Source organism: Moschus berezovskii, chromosome 3 (genome assembly GCF_049115385.1).
Source record: "Moschus berezovskii isolate FMDL1 chromosome 3, NW_MosBer_1.0, whole genome shotgun sequence".
Classification (NCBI taxonomy): domain Eukaryota; kingdom Metazoa; phylum Chordata; class Mammalia; order Artiodactyla; family Moschidae; genus Moschus; species Moschus berezovskii.
The window spans coordinates 60,482,428-60,494,742 of record NC_142462.1 but is presented as its reverse complement, the minus strand read 5'-3'; the positions used below and the strand labels follow the sequence as shown (position 1 = coordinate 60,494,742).

Genomic DNA, 12,315 nt, shown 5'->3' with positions numbered 1-12,315 from the left:
TGGAGTTGGGGCTGCTTTCTGTAAAACCAGTACAAGGATATGGCTCAGGATACTATCTGTAGCACTGAAAGAAGAAACTATAGGTCCTTGGCTTTACTTTACAGCTAAACTATTACTATTTAGTTTTGTTTGACTGTTTTCCTTTGTTTTTGCAATATCTCATTTAACTGATTAAACTTGCTTTTGGGAACTGGGGAAAAGCCTAGGAAGTTAATATTCTTCTACAAACAAAAGGCAGGGGACACCAGGGGTCTGTCCAGGGGAAGGCCCTAAGGGTTGAAAACGTCAGCTAAAATGAATTTGGGTTCTTTTCAGTTACAAAATTTCAAGAGGAAAAGGGGAGAGAGGGCTTCCCTTGTAGCTCAATTGGAAAAGAATATGCCTGCAGTGCAGGAGACCTGGGAAGATTCTCTGGAGAAGGAAATGGCAACCCCCTCCAGTATTCTTGACTGAAAAATCCCATGAACAGAGGAATCTGGCAGGTTACAGATCATGGGATTGCAAGAGTCAGACATGACTGAGCGAATAAATCACCACCACCACCAAAGGGGAGAGAAATGTGGACCGAAATAGCTACATGATTTGGGACTTTTTCCCTTTTAAAAGTAGATGCAGATTAGGTGGTCACTTGCTATCTGACCATTATAATTTTCTATCATTACCACTGAATAGAGGAAAAAAGGACTCCTCTCTTTTAATTAGTCAAAAGGTTGTTTTTTCCCACCCCAAACATGCTGAAGACACTGCTTAAAGACTCATGAGCTTTAGCTCTGTCCCCAGGAGACTAAGAAATAGGGTAGGTCCCTATACCTCTGGGGTCCTCAGTTCAGTTCAGTTGCTCAGTTGTGTTCGACTCTTTGTGACCCGATGAACCGCAGCACACCAGGCCTCCCTGTCCATCACCAACTCCCAGAGTCCACCCAAACCCATGTCCATCGAGTTGGTGATGCCATCCAACCATCTCATCCTCTGTCGTTCCCTTCTCCTCCTGCCCTCAATCTTTTCCAGCATCAGGGTCTTTTCAGATGAGTCAGCTCTTCGCATCAGGTGGCCAAAGTATTGGACTTTCAGCTTCACCATCCATCCTTCCAGTGAACACCCAGGACTGATCTCCCTTAGGATGGACTGGTTGGATCTCCTTGCAGCCCAAGGGACTCTCAAGAGTCTTCTCCAACACCACAGTTCAAAAGCGTCGGTTCTTCAGTGCTCAGCTTTTTATTGTCCAACTCTCACATCCATACATGACCACTGGATAAACCATAGCCTTGACTAGGCGGACCTCTGTTGGCAAAGTAATGTCTCAGCTTTTTAATATGCTGTCTAGGTTAGTCATAACTTTCCTTCCAAGGAGTATGCGTCTTTTAATTTCAAGGCTGCAATCACCATCTGCAGTGATTTTGGAGCCCAGAAAAATAAAGTCAGCCACTGTTTCCATTGTTTCCCCATCTATTTGCCATGAAGTGATGGGGTCCTCAGTTCCCTGCAAAATGAGAAAGTTATACTCAATAATCCTTAGAATTCAAGTCCACCAAGCCAATAGCATTCATTGCAACTGCTCCTGAACGAGGCCATGATATAGATCCAAATCTAGAGCTGCAGTGCTGCTGGTTATGCCTATGATACTGCTTCATCAAAGCATTAGGCACATGAGAAACCTCACATCATTTCACATAACAGGGACAAAGGGCAAGCTTCTCCTTCCAAAGGAATGGTGTAAGTTAATTCTTTAGTGGTTCACATTATCCTCATTTTTGAACTATCAAATGCTCAGAAAACCCATATAACCATCTTAATTGGCTGTCTAAGATTTCCTGACAGTGCTTAGGATATTGGAGAAAAGTATTTAGCCAAGGGCCATTTCCACTACTCAACAGTGAAATTATAGAGTGTAATGCCCATCACGAAGATCCCTAACAATTCCCACAACTTCTCTTTTTCTTTGCTCTGAATTCATATCTAAAGTCCAAGCAAAACTGGTACAAGCTGACTGAATGGAAAAGGCTCTTCCTCATTTCAGCTGGAGACAGCCTGGGCTCCAGTGCTTTGGGGACAGGTAGTCAGGACGCCCCGGAGAAGGCAATGGCACCCCATTCCAGTACTCTTGCCTAGAAAATCCCATGGACGGAGGACCCTGGTAGGCTGCAGTCCATGGGGTCGCTAAGAGTCGGGCACGACTGAGCGACTTCACTTTCACTTTTCACTTTGATGCACTGGAGAAGGAAATGGCAACCCACTCCAGTGTTCTTGCCTGGAGAATCCCAGGGACGCGGGAGCCTGGTGGGCTGCCGTCTATGGGGTCACACAGAGTCGGACACGACTGAAGTGCCTCAGCAGCAGCAGCAGTCAGGACGCCCAGCGGAGCCGCAGAGCCCACCTCCGGGCTACCCGATAGAGCTCCTCAGGGTACCGCCCCGAGCGCGGCCCCGCCCCTCACCTTGTCGGCGCCGCGCTCGGCCGCGAAGGTGCGTGCGGCGCTTGGTGATTGGCGGCTGCCCGGAGGGGCCCGGCTGCCATTGGCTGCTTGGGCCTCTTTGTTCCCGGTCCCCGCCGCAGGCCGGCTGCAGCCGACTGGGCGGCGGAAGTTTGACCGTGCCCGGCAAGTGGCTGCGGCGGTGGCGCGGGTGTCCTGGCACATCTCCTCCAGTACCCGCAGCGGTGCCCGACGCCAGGCGATCCTGGGCGTGATATCCCCGACAGGAGGAGAAACCCCCACTGACACACAGACATGGACCTGGAGGCCAAAGTGAAGAAGGTAGGGGGGCTGGCAGCAGCCGCTTCACCTGCGCGGGGCGCCGCCCCCTGGCTCCCGGTGGCGGGTGGGGCGCAGGGCCGTCAGGCACGAGCGGCGTCGGGCTCTCCGGCGCCCCAGGACCCAGTACGCGGCCCTTCGGGTAGAGGGGGTGTCCGCTGGCCCTACTAACTCCTGAAACCCAGGAGCGACTGAGAGCCGCGCGCGAGGGCGGGCGCGGGACATTTCTCCCTGTCTAACCACGTCCAACGGTTGGAGGTGTTTGAAACTTTTCCTTAAGATGTTTCGGCTGGGCCTGCGCCTCCCTAGAAGAAAAGGATGAGCTTGGGGCGAGTTCGGGCGAAACCCTGACACTACTTCTTCCTGTCTCAGGAAGCTGAACTTTAATAAGCCTTTGTGGTTTGGGGTCACTGATGAGACTTTTGACAGCTCAGACCTCCTCCCTTCCCATCTTGGCAGCCAGAGGCTCTCTCGAGTGAGCGTTGATTTAACGTGCTTCCTTCGCAGCAGCGGCTGGTGATAGCGTGAAAGGTGAAGTTTTGGGGGTTTTCTTTTATTTTTTTTTTTCTTTTTGTCTCTCTTTGGTCATTCATTACTTGACTTCCAAAGCACTGCCTTCGTCTTCCAAAGAAAATGTTCACCTTCTTTGGCAACTAGTCCCAAAGGACGCTTGTCAGCGGTGGTATAGCTCCAGGAGACGTTTCCTGACTGGCTGCCCTCCGGCCGTCAGGACCCACGGACCTACCTGAGCCGCTCCATGATTTTAGGAGACTCGCGTTTCCTGGGAGAAAAGGGTGGGGACTAGACTGTGACTCAGAGGGAAAGCTGATGTCACATTCTACTGTAACGTTCTGAGTGAAAGGTCGTCTTATTCCAGGGAATTGCTTAAGCTAGTTGCTTCTTAAATAAAGAAGGAAGTTTTGCTGAGAGTAAGGGGGGGGTGGTGGAAATAGAGAACCTAACTTTCTTCTCTTGCTCATTGTGGGTTATCAACATTACCATTACTTCATCTTCTAAAGACAAGGTTTCTGACCTAAGCGTTAGTTCTGTTTCATGCCCAGAGCTGGATTTTTGAAAATATATGCAGGTGCGAAATATTAGGAGGCTGTTGAAAAATAAAGTCTGCAGTGGGGGGAAAACACATGTTTGCCCTTTGTGACTAGACTCAGCATCCAAAAGGGAATTCAAGAACAGGAAAACGTAAATTCTGAGAGCACAGTGATTGAATTCTGTTGTCTTCTAGTTTGGTTTCTTATTCTTTTCTTTGCTTTTAGATGACACTAACTTTTTTTAATCTTGCTTGCTACTAGGAAAGCATTTTGTTTCCCCCTTAATTAGCCTTCTGTTGATGAACACTGCTTATTTTGTTTTTCATGTGGGAAACAGTGGGTAATTAAGTACTTGTCTAAAATTTTTTTGGGGGGTCTTGTCTATGCTTAAACATAGTGAGTCAAAAAAGACTTTTTAAATGCCCAAATCCTTTGGGAGGGAGGGATGAATAGGTAAAACCATTCTGTATGCTACTGTAATTGTGAATACATGTCATTATATATTTGTCAAAACCCACAGAATAAACACCAACAGTGTACCCTAAAATAAACTGTGGACTTTGGGGGATGATGATGTGCCAGTGTAAGTTCATCAGTTGTAGCAAATGAACCACTTTGATGTGGGATATTGATAACGGGGGTGGGGTGGGAGGGAGTGGGGGTGGGAGTTGGTCTGAAAGGGGATCGGGAGATATATGGGAATGCTGTATCTTCTGCTAAATTTTGCTGTGAACCTAAAACTGCTCTGGAGAAAAAAAACACCCTCTATTTAAAAGGAGGAAAAAAAAAAAAACAACATTCAAAAGGGATTTCGAAATCATTTGCGACAAGAAGTAATTCTGAGGGAGAAAGTCCAGAGTTAAGAATTATATGTGCTAGCAAGGGAAAAATCCAGACATTATTTATACACACAGTTTCCTTAGTTTCAGAGTGTGGATTATCGTAAATAATGGTCTTGATATATGGAGTAATTTTTCTCCTGCATCTTCCCTTTACTTTAAAAGGTTATCTTTTCACCGAGAATCTTATCCTTCTCTCTAATCCTCCTCCTCCCCTCCCTCCACCCCAAGAAAAAGGAGTCCATAAATTTAAAACTTGTGCAGACAATACCATGACAGTAACAAATCCTTGTTTCACTACCTTGTCATCACTGGTGATTCTCAGGGCAAAGTCGTCAACTAGTAAATTGGAAAGTAAGATTCCAAAGATCTCCAATCTGATTGCCAACATAACCTCTCTGTGTCTACATAGGATGCTTGACAAATTAATGTTTTATGTATGTGACAGAATGTTTCCCAGTACAAAGAATTTAGAGGTCCCAGGAATACATTTCATAATTTCAAAAAGAAACTTGCATTCCCTTTAGAAATTGTTTTCTAACACATGAGAAGAAGGAAACATTACAAGATCATCTTTGATCTTGTGAGCCTTCTTACCCTATTTTGGTATCTAGATACTTTTCAGGTTTCCCTTCTTTTTGACATGGATATACATGAAAACTGATAGTTTGAATATACCTTTTAAAAATTATAGCTGAAAGTTGAAATAAAGACACAGCCATTTAAGTAAAACTAAATTTGACTTCTGTTTTAAGATGCATGGCATTTTTTTTCCTTTTAAAACCTTTTTACTGTTGTTTTCATAAGAAATTTTCTCCAGGCAGATGACAAATGTTACTTTCCCATTAACATTTCATGTAAAACCAATTAGAGGGTTATCTTTATTTCACATCCATCTAGGTGGATGATGTTATTATAAGATTCTTTGTTTTTAAAAGGAGAACTTGGGTGTCTGTATCATTGGCATAAATTTGGATTAATTACCAGTTAAAATACACCATCAGAAAGGCAAGGAACTTTTATAATTAGATTTTATTATATTGTATTTTGTTTGAGATAAGTGAGCTGTTGCTAGGAAGTGAGATCTAGTTTGGTTATACAGAGTTTTGTTTTAATAATATTTTAGAGTAGAGTTTGACTTTTACATTTGTGCCCTTTCTTTGGAGTTACTTGTCTAGATCTCTTCCTTATGTTTTGTGTCTCTTCATTATAATTGACTTCAGGAAAGTAGAGCCTGTGTCTGCCTGGAAAAAACAATGACCTTTGAGAAACAGAAACAGAGTCTCATTTTGTGGTGAATGCTAGATCATGGCCCATAGCCAGGTGTTTTCCTCTTTCCTTTCTGTGTTACTCTCCCCTGAGAATCACTTTTTTTCCTTTAAAAACATACCAGAGAGAAAGAGAACTATAGTAATTTCCCTTATGCTGCCTGGAATTGCTATATAGCTTTTAATTTTACACTTTATTCATTGTTTGCCTCCTTTCTAACCTCCATCTTTTGATCCTTCCTGATGTCTTGCATATTTTTTTTTGTAGGACCCTTTTCTTCATTTCTTTAATTTTAAAAAGATGAGATTTTAAAGATTACAAAGTCACTAAAACATCCCGTTTCAGCATCCAAACATGTTCTGAAAGCTTCTGTCATTTGCCGAAAAATCAAAGTGAAACCATGTGATTGCAGTTGAAAAGATAACTGAACCACAAAGATTATTCCCATTAGAAATTAGAATGAACCTTTTCTCTTAGGGTGGTCCCTGACTGAAGTGGAAAAGGCAAGTAAATGGTGACCTGGAGTTTCAAATCTACAGTTGAATTCTCTGCTTGAAGCCATTCTTGCTGAGAATCATTGGCAAGACTTGGGGTAATGGGAGGGCAGGGTGCTTCCAGGGCTTTACCTTAGAGGCAGTTACTCTCTCAGAACAAGTACAGAATAAAGTGTTCCTCAGCAGGGCTTTTATCTCTTTTAAGCCATTGTGTGAGTCATTACATTAATTGGATATGAAAAGTCACTTTTTCTAACTTGCTTTGAATATTGGTTTGAATAGAACTGTAGTGGGTTGTCTGTTGATTTTGTTCCTTAATGCTATCCTATGAAGTTGAATTAGGGGTTTATGTTTCTACTGGCTGTCAAGCCGTGTACCATCACCTCTCTCCTTGACTTTGCTAGCTCACCTTCAATAATACTAAATATTGCTAATCCAAGACACACTCCTCACTCTACGTGCCCCCCTTTCCCCTCAACACACACGTCACACCCAGGTAATCATTCTTCTTGTTACTAGCTAGATGGAAAATCTCTTTTTTCTATATTACCTAAGCATGTTATCATAACTCTTAGCAAACTCATTACTTTCTCCCTCTAGATTATAGTCTTTCTCTTACATAGCTTGCAAGCTTCTTGAGAGCAAAATTCTTATTCTATTTATACTTGTATAGTTATATTGTTTTCTGTTCAAAGCAATTTACAAAGCAGACTAGCTTCATTTTAAGGATAAGAAAACTAAGGCTTAGATAGGTTGATCTGAAACTGGCAGAATGCAGCTATGATCTTGCACCATAGTCTTCATAATCCATGTGACTTCCATCACGTCACCTAGCCTGAGTCCTCTGATACCCTTGCTTTGATCACTGCATATATGATGAATGAAGTACCGTAATAGAAAAAGAGAAATAACCTAAGATGCATTTCAGCATTTTTATTCATTTAAAGGAATTATATTGGAGAAATGGTTTCTATTGCAATAAAATTACCACTCTACTGGTTAAGTTTGTTTATACTTAACCCATGGTCATATGTATGCCTTTAGTGTAAGTTGCCTTTGACATTTTTTGCATGGAAACAGAGCCTAAATAAGTACAAATATCATGAAAAGTAACTTCTGGGAGATTTTACAATCAAAGGAATTCCATAAGCTCCAATAATATTCTGGACCATATCTTCTAGGATTCCTAGGTTTTGTTGGGAGTAGCTGCTTTCTATCTACTTAATATGATTCTGAACAATAGCGACCCTGCTTTTGGCTCTTTGTCTTTCAACTAGTGACATCTGGAATTGTATACAGTACTCATGGTAAGCAACAGTCAGAACTGTACATAGAACAACAGACTGGTTCCAAAGAGGAAAAGGAGTACGTCAAGGCTGTATATTGTCACCTTGCTTATTTAACTTATATGCAGAGTACATCATGAGGAACGCTGGGCTGGGAGAAGCACAAGCTGGAATCAAGATTGCTGGGAGAAATATCAATAACCTCAGATATGCAGATGACACTACCCTTATGGCAGAAAGTGAAGAGGAACTCAAAAGCCTCTTGATGAAAGTGAAAGAGGAGAGTGAAAAGGTTGGCTTGAAGCTCAACATTCAGAAAACAAAGATCATGGCATCTGGTCCCATCACTTCATGGGAAATAGATGGAAAAACAGTGGAAACAGTGTCAGATTTTATTTTGGGGGCTCCAAAATCACTGCAGATGTTGATTGCAGCCATGAAATTAAAAGACGCTTACTCTTTGGAAGGAAAGTTGTAACCAACCTTGATAGTATATTAAAAAGCAGAGACATTACGTTGCCAATAAAGGTCCGTCTAGTCAAGGCAATGGTTTTTCCTGTGGTCATGTATGGATGTGAGAGTTGGACTGTGAAGAAAGCTGATCGCCGAACAATTGATGCTTTTGAACTGTGGTGTTGGAGAAGACTCTTGAGAGTCCCTTATACTGCAAGGAGATCCAACCAGTCCATTCTAAAGGAGATCAGTCCTGGGTGTTCATTGGAAGGACTTATGCTAAAGCTGAAACTGCAATACTTTGGCCGTCTCATGCGATGAGTTGACTCACTGGAAAAGACTCTGATGCTGGGAAAGGTTGGGGGCGGGAGGAGAAGGGGACAACGGAGAATGAGATGGCTGGATGGCATCACCGACTCTGTGGACATGAGTTTGAGTGAACTCCGGGAGTTGGTGATGGACAGGGAGGCCTGGCGTGCTGTGATTCATGGGGTCGCGGAGAGTCGGACACGACTGAGCGACTGAACTGAACTGAACTGAACTCATAGTTGGGCCTGGAGTGCTGTTTCATGGGGTCGCAAAGAGTCAGACACGACTGAGCAGCTGAACTGAACTGAACTGACTCATGGTTGGCCTGTAGAAGAATCTGTTCTACCTGCTGAACCCTAGAGTTGATAGTAAGCCTTACACATAACATAGTAGGCTAAACATCTTTTTCTCCTAGCAACAAAGTACTCTAAGTGCCACTGGAATGGCAGGTCATGCAGCTTATAACAGAGCAGTTAAAAACAAAAAGTTCAATGTTAGGAGAATTGTTCATACAAGAAGATCTATGGAGAAGCAGTAGGAAACACCAAAATGAACTATTTAATGAGGCACTCACTGAACTCCAGTAGGGTACCAGTCTTGTGAGCCTGGAATTAACATCATGGACCATAGAGTTAGTCTAAGGGGCCTATTTAATAGGAGGAGAATGATAAATTGGTAAAAGAGTACTACTTTGTATGTTCTTTTTCTGAAAGCCAGAAGTAGGGATATAGTTTGCCCCCTGTTAATTTGAATATGTTTTTTACACACCAGATCACTACAGTGTGTTCAGAAATTAGAAAAGATCAGTAAGTACCCCGTATAGGTAAAGTGCAGTAGTATACAGAAAGATCTTCTGTGGTATATTAGCTTTCTCACGTCTGTTTATCAGTATGATAATTTAAATTCACTCTGGGCTGAGAATTAGCAGATCTGGGTCCACTGTAGTCTTTATGATCTCGGCCACTCTGGATCTCAATTTCCATGTCTATAAAAATCAATAAGGGAGCCAATTGATTTCTAAGATTTCTTCAAACCCAGTTACTCTTTTTGACTTTGGAAAATATTATCAGTAGTTTACCAAATATAATAATGTTCCACAGTGCTTAAAAATCATACAAGCCAAGAATACATAAATATATATGATTTTCAATGAAATGGCCTGTATATAAATGTTATATATTCCTATGGAGTTAATGAGAAAATGAAAATTTTTTTCATAGATCTTAGCTGCTTTTTCAACTTGTTTTTACTTAATTAGTTTGCCTTTTAAATATTTGTGGCATATTTGAAAACATTAAGTTTAATTCATTTAACTCTTTAGTTTACAGCTTCAAAGGCATATAAATTGCTCTATTAGAATGAGGCAAATAAGCCGAGTCATGATGTATATCACTCTCTAGGGTTCTTAATTACAGGAAAATGAAAATAATGGAGCTTTTATTATCTTTAGTTATCTCTCCCAAAATAAGATGATTCATTTAAAAACTATGTGAGTAGTTTATGTGCAAAACATTTTTCTAAACCCTGTGGTAGGAACAAAAAGACAAGATACCTTGTATTACAGAGCTTACACTATTGAGAGAAATGACAGAGGAAAAAAAATGACAAAATAAATGATAGAAAGTAAATACAAATGGGATTATATCCTTTAGTGAACTCTTTACAGGTCAAGAGTACACTAGATTTGTAACACAAAATGTCCTATTTTAGTGGTGATTCTTGGCATTTGTTCCTGGCGTTGCAAGCTTTGTAATTAGGAGTGACTATTTGTCTTAAGTAATGTCAAATGTAAAAGAAATGAGAAAGCAGCTTATATGTATTAGAATGTGAAGAAGCTCATAATCAGATAAAGCTAAAATATTTACAGTGTTACAGCTATAGATACACAAACTTTTTCCTGATTACAGATGCGCTCCAAGGGTCATTCCTGTATTGCATTTCCTGTTTACAATCATTTCTAATTTTTGTTTGGTAACTACTGTCATGGTACCGGAAAGAATGACTTTTAAAAATTCATTTATTAGATCATTGATATATAATACGTACAGGAAATTATTTTGCTTTTTACAAAATAGTGATGTTCAGGGATTATTATATAAATTATGAATTATGAAATAATTTTTTCAATGATAAGAAAATAGAGAAAAGACTAACCAAATTGAAAATGGATTTTAGAACCTCAAATTTTCAAGATTTTAAGGAAAAATTAATTTGATAATTGATAAATTTATATTTGATCTTAGAGTAAAATCCATGGATTAAAATGTGCCTTAAGCACTGTTATTAGAGGATTAAATTTAGAGGTTATGCTTTTCAGCTGTCCAGCTCCAGTCTTTGATTCTCCTCTAAAAAAGCTCCGGTCATATTTAAAATAGTTTCACTTATTTTTTTTTCCAAGTACCTGAACTACCTAACTCCCTACATAAATAATAGGAAATTAGAAGAATTAATATGCATGGCTATAATTTTGTAATGCAAGTTCAAGCTGTGATTCAAAATGACTTTTTAACTATTTTTCTTTCTTTTTCCTTCTCAACCGTTATAATCACTGTTCATTGCCAGTTACAAAAATTATAAGAAAAAACAGAAGGTGATAGAAGAAAGAACCTACCTAAAGAAACTCACTAGGTATAATCTGGGGACTGCTATGGAAATATTTCATGTTTCTGTAGTATTTAGCTACAAAAATTGGTTGATTGTGGGTATCACTGCTTTTACTTTGGTCACTTTCAACAAAGGAGAAAAGCGTAGTTTAGGATTGCCAGTTTCTCTTATCCTTGGCTAGTCAAGAATGTAGGACTGCTTGGGTTTGAGTATGGCCTGAGGGAGGGACTGACTGTAGGAGAAGCCAGGCAGTTTGAGGACTGCTGAGAGCGCATCTGCCAAGCAACAGCCAGGCTACCATTATGTAAATATAATTAAACTGGATGAGGCCAGATCATCCTCAAATCACCTATGCTTCAGTCTGTCTTTACAGTGACATTCTGACCACCATACAAATGTTAAAAAGGGGTTTCAGGGCTGGTTACATAGCTTCTTATCTGAACAGTAAGCCTAGCAAAAAAAGAAGCTGAACGCCTAGCACAGATGCCTTGGTGCTGAGTCCGTTAATGTCTGTTGCAACCATGAACTTATTACCCTTGTTTTGTTTAAAGATAAAGTGTTTTGTTTAAAGATAAAGTTTCATTGCAAAATGACAATGCAAATATTAGGTGTAGTTTTCTTTTTATGAGTGTAGTATCATGGAAGTCTTGATAGAATGATTCACGAAGTAAAGGTAAAGAGTATATTTCCATTATGGGATACTGGCGTACAATAAAAATAATTGAGGGTTAAACAGAACAAAGTCACCATTTGTTTTTCATAGAGGATATTGAAATTTCAATTTAGATGTAAAACTACAGAATCTCAACTCCTTTTCTATCAGTATCACCTGTTGAGCTTGTATCCCCCAGAATTCCGTGGTGTCATCTCTGGTGGATCACAGAAGGAAGGCAGGCAGGCTAGCTAGTGGGCGAGATGTGAGCTAACTGCGGTGCTGGATAAAGTGACATAAGTGCGGTAATACAGTGTTGCTCAAAGTATCTGTGTTGAGGAACCATTTCTTCAAAACTCCGAATCTGTCCCAGGCCAATACTTTTTAAAACACAATAAAAATGAGTTACTAAAAGAAAAAAAAAAAAAAGACAAAAATGAGGCCAATTTAAGAAATTATACCAGACATACTGTCAAAGTGCTTAACAATTCCTAGTTTCTTTCAGTTTCTTTGTATGTTCCATCACAAACTGGTAACCAGAAGTTTGCAGACTGCACACTTTGTAGCACTGCGATAATAGGAATACAGACAACTACGACTACCACCCTCTA

The 12,315-nt window shown here is 40.6% G+C and overlaps 1 protein-coding gene across 1 annotated transcript in view; it reads left to right on the top strand.

Moving 5' to 3' along the window:
* Positions 1-2,504: 2,504 nt before the first annotated feature.
* Positions 2,505-12,315, top strand: part of TES (testin LIM domain protein) — a 67,464-nt gene continuing 57,653 nt past the window's right edge. Inside the window, exon 1 of the mRNA XM_055420822.2 lies at positions 2,505-2,752. Coding sequence (XP_055276797.1) covers positions 2,726-2,752 — 27 coding nt within the window. The 5' untranslated portion in view covers positions 2,505-2,725. The remainder of the gene's footprint in view (positions 2,753-12,315) is intronic.